The 14,757-nt window shown below is 39.9% G+C and overlaps 1 protein-coding gene across 2 annotated transcripts; it reads right to left on the bottom strand.

The window, feature by feature from the left end:
• Positions 1–2,318: 2,318 nt before the first annotated feature.
• GATM (glycine amidinotransferase) lies at positions 2,319–13,482 on the bottom strand. Of its 2 annotated transcripts, XR_009966796.1 has the most exons (10): positions 13,326–13,482; positions 12,643–12,858; positions 9,749–9,944; positions 8,394–8,584; positions 6,947–7,084; positions 6,519–6,683; positions 5,511–5,574; positions 5,297–5,413; positions 4,273–4,445; positions 2,319–3,331 (listed from the first exon to the last, which is right to left on the bottom strand). XR_009966796.1 is itself a non-coding variant. In XM_062629422.1 (9 exons), the coding sequence occupies exons 1-9, from the start codon at positions 13,392–13,394 to the stop codon at positions 3,219–3,221; spliced, it is 1,269 nt and encodes a 422-aa protein (XP_062485406.1). In that variant the 5' UTR covers positions 13,395–13,482; the 3' UTR covers positions 2,319–3,218. The 2 variants fall into 2 exon arrangements, 1 of the variants encoding a protein (XP_062485406.1); XM_062629422.1 differs by lacking the exon at positions 4,273–4,445.
• Positions 13,483–14,757: the final 1,275 nt, after the last annotated feature.

Genomic DNA, 14,757 nt, shown 5'->3' with positions numbered 1-14,757 from the left:
GCCTCTAGTCATATGGAACAACTCCCCTGCCTTCCTTGGTGAAGCAAAAATGACTAAAGAGACAAGCCTTTCCCAAACCATTCAAACCCCTCTATGTATTAGGTAAAAGAACTTCTATTATTAACAGAAAAGAAACCCTAAACAACCTCAGAAGCATGCTGGTGGTTTCCAGGCTGAAGGACTTGATACTGTGTGAGCTGTTTAAGATGAAAAAGGAGCATTTGATATGAGAGAAGCAAAAAAAGCTGGGAAGAGGCTGAAATGTTTATAAAGCCAGAGTTCTGGCACTTAAATTTGGTGCTGAATAATATCCTTTTCGAAATGGAATTTCTTTTACGAATGGAAAATAAATCCCTTCGAGACTATACCTGGATTTTTTTAAGCACAATGCAGTTTGTCAAAAGGGGTACAGAAAGGGATCAATTCCAGCTACTCTGTGTATTAATTTCACCCAAGTAAACCAACAAAACTCCTGGCTATGAAAGGAAAGTGATAATAATTCTTGAGGCTGCTTTTCAAGTGAGTATTACAAATAAGAAGGCTAAAGCTGAACTATGACATTAGAAACTTGAAAATTTACTTTTTGTCATGGTCTAAAGAGGAAACCATAATAAAAGCACCTCTTTCCTGTTAAACTAGAAGCCTAAACTTCTTAGTCAGTACTTTTTTTTGGTTGGGTTAGTTCAGCTTCCCAAAATGAAGAGCAGTGAGACAGGCCTGTTGTAAAGACAGCTTTGTGCCAGCAATAGAGTTTGTGTATTTGTCATCGAAGTAATAATGACTACACTTTCTTTAAAACCCTAGGAAAATACGCAAGTGTCGAGTAGATTCAAAGAGTACATGGTTCCATGGAAGTGCAGCACATCTCTAAAAAGAAACAGCCCACAAGCAGCAGAGCCTGAGAATCAGGGAGGTGAGAGTCCATGCAAAACAGAAAGAGCTAAAACCAAAAATTCTTATCACAAAGGGACGAAGGGTAAATGACAGTCCTCGCTGGATTTTTGGCCATTTGCTTTTTGCATTTCTCCCATGTGGGTATAAAGAACTACCCAAGCTTCTTTACAGTTTTCCAGTCATGTTCACCATTGGATATCCATGCCTCAATTCAACACTATGAATCAGAATAGCATATGAACATCAGTAACTGAAAAACTTTAGTTGGGAATTAACTTAAGATTAGTCTAATGCTGAAGCTAAATGTGTGTTGAGTGTTTCCCTCTGATGTCAAAGATCTCCAGTCTATGCTATTTTTTAAGGAACTGCACCTTTATTATCAGAATAGCCAGGCAGATGTCCCCACCAATCCTTCCTCTCCTATTGCTCTGAAGAACAAGAAATAAATGATTAATCATATCATAGCAGACGCAGTGTGTTTTCCAGAGAAAGGGAAGACTAAGGGCATGACACATGCAGCACTTCCATCACTATGGGTCAATCATGTTAATTTAGGGAGAAAAATAAAGGTTGTGATGGTCTTATACCGCAATTGCTTCAGAAGAGTAAACTGCAATGAAGTCAGAGCATTTGTAATGTTCATATAAATCACCACCCCCCTGTCAAGTGGGGGTCATATATTACAGGATACGAAAATAAAGTCTCCTTAATCCTGGAGGTATGAGGGGTGCACGGGTCCTGCTACTAATCTATATTTGGCCAGAGTTTGTAACGGTTTCAGCCATACCTTGTGATACAGTATGCCAAACACAAACACACAGACATTATTTCAGCACTAGAGCATGCAGAACAACAGGAAAGAATACTTGCTGTTCATGCTCCTCTACATAGCTGTCCAGGTCCATTCACAATATTGGAAAGCAAAGCTTGGTTATAGGAAGGCTCAAATGAATTTCTGTTGTCTGAAGAGCCTTGATTTCAAAGGGAAAAGAGGGACCATCTCTATGTGGTCGAATGCTGGCAGCTAATTAGTTCTTCCAGTCTGGCATAGCTTAAAGCATTCTAGATTGTTGGCATACAACCTATTTAGCCCTACCCAACTCTGTCTAAAATAGGGCTATATGGCCACACATAAGCATGTTGTGCACTGTATGACTTAGCAGATTCCTCCACACTCTGGCAAGAAATATCTGTTAGCGTTACTTTCCCCTACCAGTCACGTATCTGTATAAAACAGAAGTGGAAACATACTATAGGAACAATACAGTACAAGGCTATATGTAAGGCTTTCAGCCATACATAAGATGTTATATGTCTTACAGAAAAAAATTAAATCCATGTAAAAGCTTTATTTCCATCTGTATTCTACACACATGTACACAGCCAGGCATTTTATGCTTACTCATTTTCAGAAGGGCAACAAGTTGGGAATGCAAAAAAACCCTTTATTAGCATAAAAAGTACATATTCAGTAATCAATACTCAAATTCCTTCCCAGCATCTGGCATGTTTGATACATCTTCCTGTATCTGCTACAGTTGAAGGACGAAGGGATTGTAAGTCCTCAGAGGTTTAGGGTTACAGGGGTGTTGCTGGTGGGTTTTTTTAGTTTGTGCTTTTTTAAGTTATGTAAACAATGCAGGGTGAAACCTATACAAGCAGAATATTAGCTGTCATTTCTACACCTAAAAGTTAAATAAAAACCAATTTCACCAATACAAAAAGCAATATAAAAAACTATTCAATGCATGACATGCATCAGAAGAAAATGTAGGAGGACATGGCAAGTGAACAGATCTTAAAAGTTACTTCATACTGGAAATTCTCTGTAAATAGCTATATGGCTTAACATGAAAAACATTGTAAAATTACTTGGTTCCATAAGAGATCTGTACAGTTGCATCTATTTTAACTTCATTACACACAAATATATTCGACTGATTAAAACAAATAAAAAAGATCATTCAAGTTTTAACATTTCAAGCTGCCTATTTGATAGAGTAACTAGACAGAGGTAGATGTCCAAAATTAGTGGCCAAGCTATTCTAGCAAGACCTTTTAGCTATCTTGTCGAGTTTCTACATTCAAGGCCAATGTGAAAAGATGAAGGATGTCTTTCAAAAAGGGAGCCAGACAACCTGTACTGATGGAAGTAGCTTCAGTTATACTGCTGAAAGTAAAGAGTATGTAAGAATAAATCATTTACCAGACCACTGGATCAAGCACTAAAGCTCATGCAGTTGTTTTAACAAAAGTGAAATTAACTTGCTCATTTCCTATGCTTATTTTAGAAGCTGAACCATTGCTACTAATGTGGCTCCTAACTAGTCAAAATAAGACTGCAGGGTACCACGACGGCGGATATCACACGTCCAGCAATGGAAACCACCTCCCAGGGAATTGGCATGGCGGATATTCACTTTAATTGTAGAAATGCCTGCAAGAAACATACGTCACATACTTTAAAGTTAAAATCTCAAATGCACGTGGTAAGCTTTGATCAGAACATTAGACAATGCTTCAGCAGATCATACGGCTAGATGCAAGTACTGAAAGTATTTCCTACTCCTTTCTTAAGAATTTATTCTCCCAAATTCAAGGCAGAGAACAAGCTAGGAACATGGCTGGCTTGTTTATTCCAGTGATACCCTCAGGAATAACAGCACATGGAGAACAGCCAGTGTTTGAGGTGTTACAATGTGCCAGTAATAAAAAGACAAATTCAGGTTTTGAAGTATGTGAAGAATTAGCTGAAATTCTGCTACAATGTATGAACAACGCACACTTACTTTAACCTGCTTGAGCATTTATGGTTCACACACTGAACGTGCTCTTTCAAGTGCCTTTCAAGAAAAGCAGCATTCAAAATACAGAGCTCTGAATCCTTTTTTCCATGAAAGGGGGAAGAGTCTGTTGTACTTACTACCTCGGTTAAGCTTCCTCCCACTTCTTTTTACTCTGATATTTCAGCTGTGGCTCAGCTTACATGAAGTTCTGCCAGATGGACTAGGATCAGAAGACTTCTCTGTTATGAAGCTTGCCTTTTTGCTTCTTGGTACTTTCAAGAGCTAAGGAGCAGCTCAGTGGAATCCATTATATAGGTCAGCAGTAGTTTTATCCCGAATAGACCCATTTCAGTCCTAGAAACTTACTGACTAAAGAAATTTATCTACAACTGATGCAAAATGTGATGTTCAAGCATGAAAGATATGTCATGATTAGCGTCAATAGCCTCATTTTTAAATACTTTCAAGCATTTATAAATCCTCAGCTCCTTGGTCATGCAGAATATTAACCTAAGACTGGAAAGCTAAGGGATTCACTAATGGTTGCTGGTCTTTAAAAACAGATGAAAGCATTAGATTGCATAGTTCTCACCTGCCATCATCTCAGATTTGAGCGAAGCTTCAGTAAGCGCACTCGCATCCATGGCACCAACCCTTCTTCTAGGTTCACAGCTGCTATCTTCCACCTTGGGATCATTCTCTCCTTCCCATCATTTTTGTCCCTTTAAAGGAGTCTTCTGCTACTGGGGAGTATTATCTTTTACTCTATAACACAATGATTCCCTCACTTCTCTTGACTTTGCATCTACCCACCAGTCTTCTTTCTATCCTGTCAAGTTTCACATCACCATGTACTTATCCAGCAGCAACAGTCAGCTGGCAAGCAGTAGTAGCACCAAGCAACCTGGCCACCTTCCTACTAACCAACTATAAGCCACAACTGTAGATTTTGTAGATCTACCTACATCTTTCCCTCCCAGCATTGTGGAAGTAGTTGGATTAAATGCATGAGTTCAGTTTAAGTGTTTATTATCTGTGTTTGCAGTGAACAGTGCATAAGACTTTCAGATTTTATATTCAATTACTATTCTCCTACCCCCACATATCTAAAGGAATTTCACCCTATCATGAGGTTACATCTCACAGAACTGAAATTCTCCATAAATGAGCAGAAATACATGGGCTAAATTGTCTTAATTTGACAGTTTGAAGTGCGTTGAGTTTGAAACTAGAAAAAACTGATGCATTTTGGCAATGAGGGACAGCCAGCCAGCTAAACATCACTCAGCCTCTCCAAGACAGATCTTGACCATCGAACTGTTTTACATTAAAAAAGCTCATTCAAAAGCATGTTAGCAGTAACTTTAATTGCTACTCATACCTTTATTTGCTGCAAGCTGCAGGGACACAAGATATAAAAAGCACGTATTCCTATGACGAAGTATTCAGGAGAGATATCACTGAATGATTCTTACTTGTTAATCCAATTCTTTGAGTACTTTTTCCAGTGCTAGATGCTTTGACTACTTTAAGCAAAACCTTTGTTCATCCTGATGCACACAGCTGGTATCACAATAATTTTGGTTTAATAGATGTTGAAATATGTTAGGACATACCCAGATTTTCAAACATCTTCTGAATTGATGTCTCATTGGCATCCACCATCACACGTTTCTCATCCAGCATTAGGACATTCATGGAGAGCCATTTAGAAGACATCCACAATGGGTGATCTAAACACATGAGAATGAACCTTCTACTGTACCAATGTTGCCTCATATTATCTTAAGAATACTGTTGGAATTGTTAGAAAAGACAGAGTGAACATACCATCTGGGATGAGTGGCACTGGGGGTTGAATCACAGTCCAGCCTGCTTTCTTGAAGAGCTCAATCTGAAAAAGCAATTTAATTAGAGTCTTAAAGTATCATATAATGTCCTCCAACCTATGTCACATTTTCTCAGGCTACTTCAATATATATGACATCCCTTTCCCTCTGTCCTTCACTACTCTTGCCCTCATTCAAGCTCCATCTACAAACCTCATACAAGTTTTCATACAAGCATTTTTTAAAGCCTTTTCAAACTTTGCATACCACTAGCATTTTCTGCTGGTTTTCTCTATGCTCTTTATACTAAGATATGTTAAAGACAAAAGGTAACACATGCAGTTTGGAGCTTGTGAAGCAAAGATATTAGTAACAGCCCAAAAATACTAAATTCTTTATTTTTTCTATTATTTCTTCCCAGATGACTGTAAAAGCCATTATGAATTACATTGCCAGTTGCAGAAACAAACACACAAGAAACACCACATAAAATTATATTTGCATCACGTTTCATAAGAAAATGTCATTTATTTAACAAAGGGAAGAAAATAAAGTCATTGTATGGACTCATTTGTGTCCCTAAGAATTGCACAATTAAATTAAGAATAAGAGGAGGGTAATTTGACTGAGGAGAATTTTTAACTTCATTATGCGCATACTTGGAAGAGCTCAAGTGTTACCACGAGGTGGAGCTCCGATTCCAAAAACTCAATAACCAGCCTGGCCTGACACGATTTTAAAGAACAGTTTCCCCCCTTTCACCCGCCCCTCTGAAACAGCAGGAAACTGTGGGAAAACAACCGTCACTACAGTGCTGAGAAAGTTCTAAAGTCAAGATGCAAATACCTCTCTAAGTTCCTGAACAACTGAGTGCTGTTTAAATTCAATAATTAAATATTATTCAAGTGCATACAAAATAGATGTGCGGTTGAGCCATTACGCATCAGGGACCTAATCCAGTTGAGTCATTTTTTAAAACAAAACACTTTCCATTCTGCTACACCCTTACCTGATGGCAGGGACGGTCTGGGTTAGAAAGCACAAGGCCAGGTCCAATGATATTAAAAGTGGCATCAATGTGCATAGGGTTAGGATCCTTAAAGGAGATTACATGCACCCTATAGTCTGGTGCAAGATGTCGCCTCATCCATTCAATGCCCATGTAATTTGTAACCTGAAAACAGGACAAAGTAAGTTGCACTGGGCTAGAAAGACTGTATCCAAGCTTAGTTTAAGTTTTATTTAAATTAATATTTTAAGTCAAAAAGGTTGTGCCTTTAGCTGTTTATCTGTAAAGCAGTCCTGTCTACCAGACATTCTACAGATAGCAACTTCTGTCAAAATTCTTATTTTAATGCTGTTCAGGAATCCAAAAAGACCTAAGCACAAGTATCGATCACTCAGATAGCAAAACTGTCGGAAGAAAGCTCTGTTTACCTGGCTCCTTTGTACAAAGATATCTCTCCCAGCTCTAATGAAATCAGCAGCATCAAAACATGGCTCAAATTCAGTAGTTACAAACTTTCCCTGAGCAGCAAGTTTATGCCTGTCTTCAACAGAGTGGATTGGATAATCCTGGTTACAGAAAAAGGAATAGCAGCTTTAGGCTGGAGTTGGTAAGGGAATGTTTTCAAACTATTTGCTCCTGAAAAGTATTTTGAAACCAAGAAAGTATGTTTATATTGATAGCTAGAATGTTCCATTGGTGTGGTTTGGTTACTTATTACTAGAATAAAACAACAATAATAATAATAAAAAAAGCATAAATGTGGAAGTTTAAGTAAAAAGTTTTAAGTACATTCAAGAACAGGTGATAAAGAGTTACACCAAGAAGTTAACTCTCTTCAGAGCTACTGTCTCTATGATACTCTGGGTTCTGGGTCAAAAGTATTTATTGCCAGTGGAGTGGAAGCATCATTCTAAGAAATCACTGCACAGTGGCAGAAATACTGGTATGCAAGCTATTTCCCAAGAAAATATTTCCCTCCTTTTCCCACATTGTAGAATGGAGCACTACATCAAACCAGAAGGGAGATCTTCAGGAATTTAAATAGATTTTAGAGTGAAACAATTCAATTAAGAACAAATGAGGTATAAAAAACCAGTACAAACAAAAACTATTGGATAAGTAGTTTCCATGCTTTAGAACAGGCTCTGGAAGTTTTCTAATACTGACAGATTAAGGTAACTCAATGGACTTCTTCACATCATTGGTAAAATGTCACTGTCCCCAGAAAGTTATAATCATTCCACAAACATTTTTAATTCACTTATTATGGATGCTCTTACCAAGGTCCTAATGCATTTGGGGGACTCTAGGAAACTACCAAAATTGTTCGAGTCAAAGTTATGACAATAGCAAAAAATTAAGGAAATACTTAATTAAATATTTGGAAGGTAAAGATCCTGTTTAGATCCTCCACTACTCCTTTTACGTAACTTTCACAAGTCTAATAACATACAGAACAAAGATTATGAGGGTTTTTTCTGTGACAAAAAAATATATTCTTTCCCATTTTCTAATGCACTTAGGACACATGGACATTCTCAGGAAATCTCAATTCTTTAAAGTACTCTTTGTGATGTCTTTATAGCATTCCTTCCTCCTTAGTAGTGCTAAGTTACAGCCAGTTATCAAAACAATTCAAAGCAGACTTGAATTCAATGGACACAACTTCCTGTTTCTTATTCCTGAATTGCACACACTCAGTTTCAGCTGGAAAGGCTACAGACTATGTGCATACTCTAGAAAACCCACATTTCCAGATATGTTTTGTGTGTGTCCGTCCCACTCTACCTTGTGAAACCTAGATAGTAGATGAAAACTGTCAACAAAATGCTATATAACCAGAACTGAACTTCTGAAGCAAAATGAGAGCAATACCTGATCATAGAGCTCATCTGCCATTGTGGGTTTGGGGGCAGTTGTCCACTTGGCACCCTGGTTGAAATAATCTTTGATTATTCGTCTATATGCTCTATACTCAAAGAACCGAGCACGCCAAGCCATAGGTGCTTCAATGATTTCATTTCCCACCACCAACAGGATGTCTCTTGGCATGGCAGCATACATACCTGAAAGAACAATGGCCATCAGTATTTGAGACAAATATGCTCCCTTCAGCTCTTTCAGCTTATTCACATGTCACCCTCCTTTTCACTATTACCTCTATCCAAGAGAATGGCAAAAAGCATCTGTAGCAAAGTAGGGAAACCACTGCATAATTTGAGGCCCTTACATTCTTCAGTAGGTTTTCCAAGTAATTTTTTTTGTTCAAAATATTTGCAACTTTTGCTACAAAGCCTCACTCACAACAAGTTCATGGCTAGATAAAAGCCATCCCCAATCTGCAAGCCTCCACTTCATACTTGGTTCATGGAAATTAACTAGACAAATGCTTATGAATTACTCAGATGACTAAAAGATGATGATGGGTAGCAAGTTTTCCAAGTGGACCTCATTTCTCTATACACTATCCTTCTAAAAAGTAATAGCACAGAAGAATTTGATGGAACACAGAACTAGTGCAGGAATTAGTCCTGTTAGACTTTTCATTAACAGTGTCTGTTCCTCTGTTCCCTAATAAGAAGACATAGGACATGAAAGGAGCCTGGAGACTAAACCTGACAGAAAGCCAAGTGTGAACCAGTATACTCTCACTGCAAGTAACCAAAGCCATATGGTGCTACACAAGGAAGAACGTGGTCAGTAGGTAAAGAGACATTCAACCCTCCTGGAAAACTAGAGTTTTGACCTTCATAGTTTAAGATGGATCCAACAAAGGGCTATCAACATACTTGGGAGCTGTACAGCAATATGACCTGGGAAAAGCAGTAGAGGGACCTCAGTTTATTTCACATGGCAAGTATGGGACAAAGCAGTAACAGCCTAAGCCACTTTCAGGGCCACTAAACATGACAGATGAACACTTCTTGGTAGTGGCAGTGAAAACATTGCAAGGGAATCTAGGAACAGATGCTGGTGTGGGAAGTTCCGGTTAGGCATCAGGAAAATATCTTTCATTAGCAAATCCATAAAGCACTAAAGGGTCAACAAACCAGGTGGCAGAATCGCCATCCCTGGAGATTTTCCAAGTCGTAGCTACACAAAGCGATCACTGACTTCACCTAGCACTGGCAATAACCCTGCTCCAACAAGACACACAGACTTGATGACATCCAAAATGTGGTAGACACGAGCTAAACAAACAAGGCCTTCGACAAGGGAAGAACATTTACCTGTAGACTCAAAATCAGGCGTTTTATACTTCACAGACCAGTCAATTGGATCAGGCCTCTTGACAATAACACCTTCTCTTTTCAAAATATTGCACATCTCTTCAATTTCAGCAATTGCTTTTTTTAAATGGTCTTTGGGGAAGCTCTGGCCTCCAAATTTCTGATAAAATCCCCAATACTTTTCGTATGTGTTGGCCTAAAACAAAAGGACGGGTAAGTGACAACGAAGTTATTTTGGTAGAGTGAAATAGATGTGCAAGACAATTCTTAATGTTCAAAGTTTCTTATTCTTCTTTCACTGACTTTCCATTATTTACATGCATTACAATCCTAACGTGTCATAGTGTGCCTTATATTTGATTCCTGCAATATTTTGAAGAGTTGCCAAGAATTCTTGAGGTCCAGCTGATAGTTCTAAAATAAAGGGGGGGAGGTGTGGGGGGTGTGAGAAGGAAAAGCATCAGTGCTTCACATAAATGGTTGATTATTCGTGGTTGAGAATCCTATCCTGGTAGTACTCTGCTGTCTTTATGTTTTGTTTTACTACTATTTATATGCACTATTGGCAAGGTTTCACTCAGATGTTTTATGATGTGTATGTGTCCAGTCATTAAACTTATATAAATACAGGTGTTAAGACTAGCTGTGAATGGCTGATGCCTGCACAAATACACATGTAAATAACAAAGTTAATTTCAGCTGTATGTGCTAAGCAGGCTCATTGAACTATCAGGCAGACTTAGTACCAACAGCAGACTGTACATGTGGCATGACACCCAAGAGAAAAAATCCTTTGAGGAACAGCAGGAAAGATGGGAAAGCCATTCTGGAGTGTGGAGAAGTACACATTTCATTTGCGCTTACAAGTTAAATTGGACTTTTAGATGGGATTTTCAGGATATTTCATTTCCTCATATTTTTTGATATAGAAGCAACAGTAGCTTATATCACTTGTTTCTACTGATGGAAATACTATTATAATGTAATCAATATTTCTAGAAGTCTTTTCCCCTCCTTAGCCATAGCCTTACAGAAAACATCATTATTTATCAAATCACAGATGAAACCCAAGAGACTACATTACACTTCAGTTATTATTTAGCGGCTGGTATTGCCAAGTGGCCATGGAAGATTTGGTCCTTATTACATCAGACCTGTACAAACACAGCAAACGCTACAGACTCTGCTATTTAGTAAGAGTAGCAAACATGTTTTTAAATGAAAACAACCTTGAGCATCCAGAAAGCATACATTTGTAGTCACCTCGTTAAAACTTCACTTTGCTACTGTCACAGTGGTGACATGGGGGATTCTAAAGCCATCCCAAGTACAGGCAACATGCCTTGCTGGCTAGAAGGGGCCATACTTCAGGTACAGCAGAAGTCTAGAAAACGTAAGAGATACAAATTCTCCCATCAGGGTTGGACTAAAGCAAGTACAACATTTACAGGCCTAAATCCTCTGCTCCTGAAATCCTGCAACAGTCTTCTTACAAACTAATTCAAGATAAGCTATTGGTTCTCATGGTTAAGAAAATCCAGACATAATCAAAGTAAACAATGGTGCTTCAGTTCAGTGTATTGTTGGAAGTACCTAATTCAGATTTATAAACTATGAAACCAGCAGTTTTGATGGGGCTCTGCTAACACTAACATGACAGAGGAACAAGGGCACATGGAGCCCTTCTGGAATAGTAGCAGAAGGGGTCAGGAACAGATGAGCAAGTTGTCAGGCCTTGCTTCTACCGGATTCCTGCTCATTCAGCCAGCGTCCTTCCTGAAGGAATTAATTCTTCATTCATCCTTCCTGAAGGAATTTGTTCCTTTTCTGTAAGTGAGGTCTTGGGTAATTCAATCACCTCAGACCTTCCAGCTGTTCAGAAGTCACATGCAGATCGTATGAAGTGCCTAGCATTCCTATAGAAGCCTGTTCTGCTAATGAGACAAGTTTGTCCTAAGGCGTAAAGCTAGAGCTTTATTTTCAGAGCCAGCCATGACATACTTGAATTTCATCAGCTCACAAAAGGTACAGCTCCCCTCTTTGCCAAACCTGAGAAATGACACGTGTTGAACAAATACAATGGCATAACGTTAAATTTACTACAGAGAAAGAGATAACACCATCACACCACTCATGTTTCCTACCTTCTGAACAAGTAGGAGGAGGGTATATGACTGGGAAATCTATTTTATTCCAATTCAGGGTTGAGATTTCAAGCCCCTTTGTTTGCACATGTAAAACTCATTTTAGACACTTCAAGAAGTACCATGGCCAGGACACAGAAAAGAGTTTTAATAATCTCAATGCACCTTTTAAACAACTGTCTGAGAACACCTGAGAAACTGTAGCAGCATTTAAGAAAAACTCTTTTCAGAAAGAAATTTAAGAGTATGCTGTAAGGAAACAATTCTCTTTTAACAAGCAGCTCCCTGTAGCTGCTATATATTTTAAACATTTGCTGTGGTGAATAATTAACATTATCAACATCCTGCTAGTCTGCAGGTATGGAACTCAACCTTTCAGACTACTAAGTAGAAAACTACACTTTTTTAAAGTAGTAACCCTACGAAATTTTGAGCCCAATTAAACCTTCAGCAGCCCTACTGTCTCAAAAACTACAGTGCATACTTTGATAGCATCAAGGCTCTATTACTGGAGCAGACTGCACATACTGCACTACTACTGACTTGCTAAAGCCGCTAAATCAGTTGGAAGTGGAAAGAAGCAGCACACATACAACAGAGGTATGCTGTAAAGTTTCACAGATGTAAACAACTACTTTGAATGAAGAAAGAGTCTTTAAGAGTAAACACCACACTGTGTGCACTGTAAAGCTTAAACAGATTTACAGATAAAAGCCCACATTATTTCCTATTAAAGGTTGGGTTATTTACCTTAACCTCCACAGAAAAAGGTGGGACACAAGCATTTTCAGCTCTTCCCACAATGACCTCTTCCAGTGGGTCCCATTCATTGTATGAGCAAACAAGACAGTCCTTAGGCACAGGGCTAGTAGCCTTGTCATCAGCAGCAAAGGTGTTCTGGGAGGCGGTAGCTGCCTGGGTGCTCTGGTAAGATCGCTGCACCCATCCTGTAAAGACTCTTCCAAGCTTAAAATAAAAGTGAACATTATGTTTTCCTTAAAAAAAGGCAAAAAGCAATGGTTCAGTCCACAGCTGCCTTACACTGTAATCCCAAAGCAATCTGCACTATTTGGAGCATTAACAGAAACACTGTTCCAGACATTCCAATTTATTCACAGCCTACTAGATGCTTATGGGACAATTTGCTATTTAAAATCCATTCAGTTTAGAAGGGTGATGACACTAGAAGCACAGCACTTACGGTGGCGACTGAAGCCACTGAACACTGCGCTCCGGAACGGGGAGGATGCATAGGTCAGCCTCAGTCAAAGCCCGCAGCCGCCCCGCGCCCACTCCCCCCTGCCAGCACACCCTCCTTCCTCCTGCACCCGCCGGCGCGGAGAGGCCACACGGGACCTTTTCCCAAACAGAGCATCCTCAACCCCACTGTCCACCCTGCCCCGCGCCCGGCAGCGGATTTGCGCGGCACCAACCCGCGAGCCGATGTAATGCGCCGCTTCGGCCCCGCGGCTTCCCCCGCGGAAGCACCGCACTCGCAGCATGTCTGCTGGCACGACCGCGCACAACTTCGCACCGCTCCGCGCTCACCCCACCGGCAGCGCAACTGCGCCCCGCATCCGGCCCGCAGCCTTTATCGCAGCCCGCCACTCCCCACGCACTGCCCATTGGCTGAGCGGGCGCGGAGCGGCGCGGAGCCGAGCTTGGGGCGGCTGCTGCCGGACGGCGACGGGGCCCCGGCGGGAAGGGGAAGGGCCCCCCCGGCGGCACGGCAGCCCGGGCCGGGGTGCTGGCGTAACTTGGTCGAGAAGAAAGAGCCCCGGCCCGGGCCCCGGAGGCGCGGTCTAGCTGGATGAGGCAATCTCCAACGGCTGCTTTCAACATACCTGGATTTCATTCCCACCAGCGGCGCTTTGGCAGCAGTTTGACTTTGAAGATTTCCAGTCAGGTTTACCATTCTTCTCTAAAAAGTGTACTCAAGTGCATCATTCAGTTATTTTTAGTTATTAAATACACGAAACCTGCAGGACACAGATTCCATTTTACCAAATATTGCAATAATCCATACGTTGAGAATTCAGATTTTTAGACTACAACCTAAAGATTTTGTGATTCACCTGACATATTTTAATTACAGAAGGAGTGTTTCAAGGATATCCCAAACACTTCATCTCAGATTCTGCCTTCTCAAAATCCATATTGCAGTATGATGAAAAGTAACCTTAAAACCTAAACCAGTTACCTGCCAGCAGTCCTATACTTCTCCCTGCAGAATCTCGTCTCCACGACAAAATCAACAGAAGTATCCTCAAAATTATTTCTATCTCAACAGAACTGCAGTCCACAATGAGAAATATTTGCTACCAGCTCTACTCCTTTTAGTATACCTCCCCATACCCTGAAACATTATTCTGCAATTTCTCAGCTTTGCATACAAGTTCACTTTGAAATAACTTGATTTTGTCTTTCAAAAGTAAAAAGCTGCCATAGTAAAAATTACTTTTTCCTGAGTCTGTTTAAAGTTGTAAAAGTTTGCATATTTATTTCAACTTTATTATTTTTGGTTCTGCCTGTATCACCCATGCAGTGCCTGGCGTATCTTCAGCCTTGTTCAATACTCCATCATTATCTGGAGCTAAAACAGTGCGCATGGCTGTGAATAGACATGGTATTTAACATTACTCCTATGTGTAAGATTGCAGGTAGTATTAGTGAACTCGCAGATGCATCTGTAGTAGGAAAGAAATAAACATTACTAGTAGTAACATATATTAAAACATAACCTGTGGTCACAGACTGCAGCAAATCAGGTACAGTTTTAACATGCCTTAGCCATACAAGTAAGCAAGTTTCATTCTACTGGATAATTCATCATTCAGCAGTTCACCTTTTTGGCACAGGTAAACA

This window comes from Pezoporus occidentalis, unplaced genomic scaffold (genome assembly GCF_034315485.1).
Source record: "Pezoporus occidentalis ecotype Australia unplaced genomic scaffold, CSIRO_AGI_Poc_V1 ctg11, whole genome shotgun sequence".
In the NCBI taxonomy this organism is placed as follows: domain Eukaryota; kingdom Metazoa; phylum Chordata; class Aves; order Psittaciformes; family Psittacidae; genus Pezoporus; species Pezoporus occidentalis.
The sequence above is the reverse complement of the archived record's forward strand: the minus strand, read 5'-3'. Positions and strand labels throughout refer to the sequence as shown.

Excerpts from the sequence above, each read along its gene's own strand:
- GATM (XM_062629422.1), bottom strand. The coding sequence starts at position 13,394 with ATGCTGCGAGTGCGGTGCTTCCGCGGGGGAAGCCGCGGGGCCGAAGCG. Across the intron at positions 12,859-13,325 it reads CGCATTACATCGGCTCGCGG|CTTGGAAGAGTCTTTACAGG; the intron begins GTTGGTGCCGCG and ends TTTTATTTTAAG. Across the intron at positions 5,414-5,510 it reads AGTGCCACTCATCCCAGATG|ATCACCCATTGTGGATGTCT; the intron begins GTATGTTCACTC and ends TCATGTGTTTAG.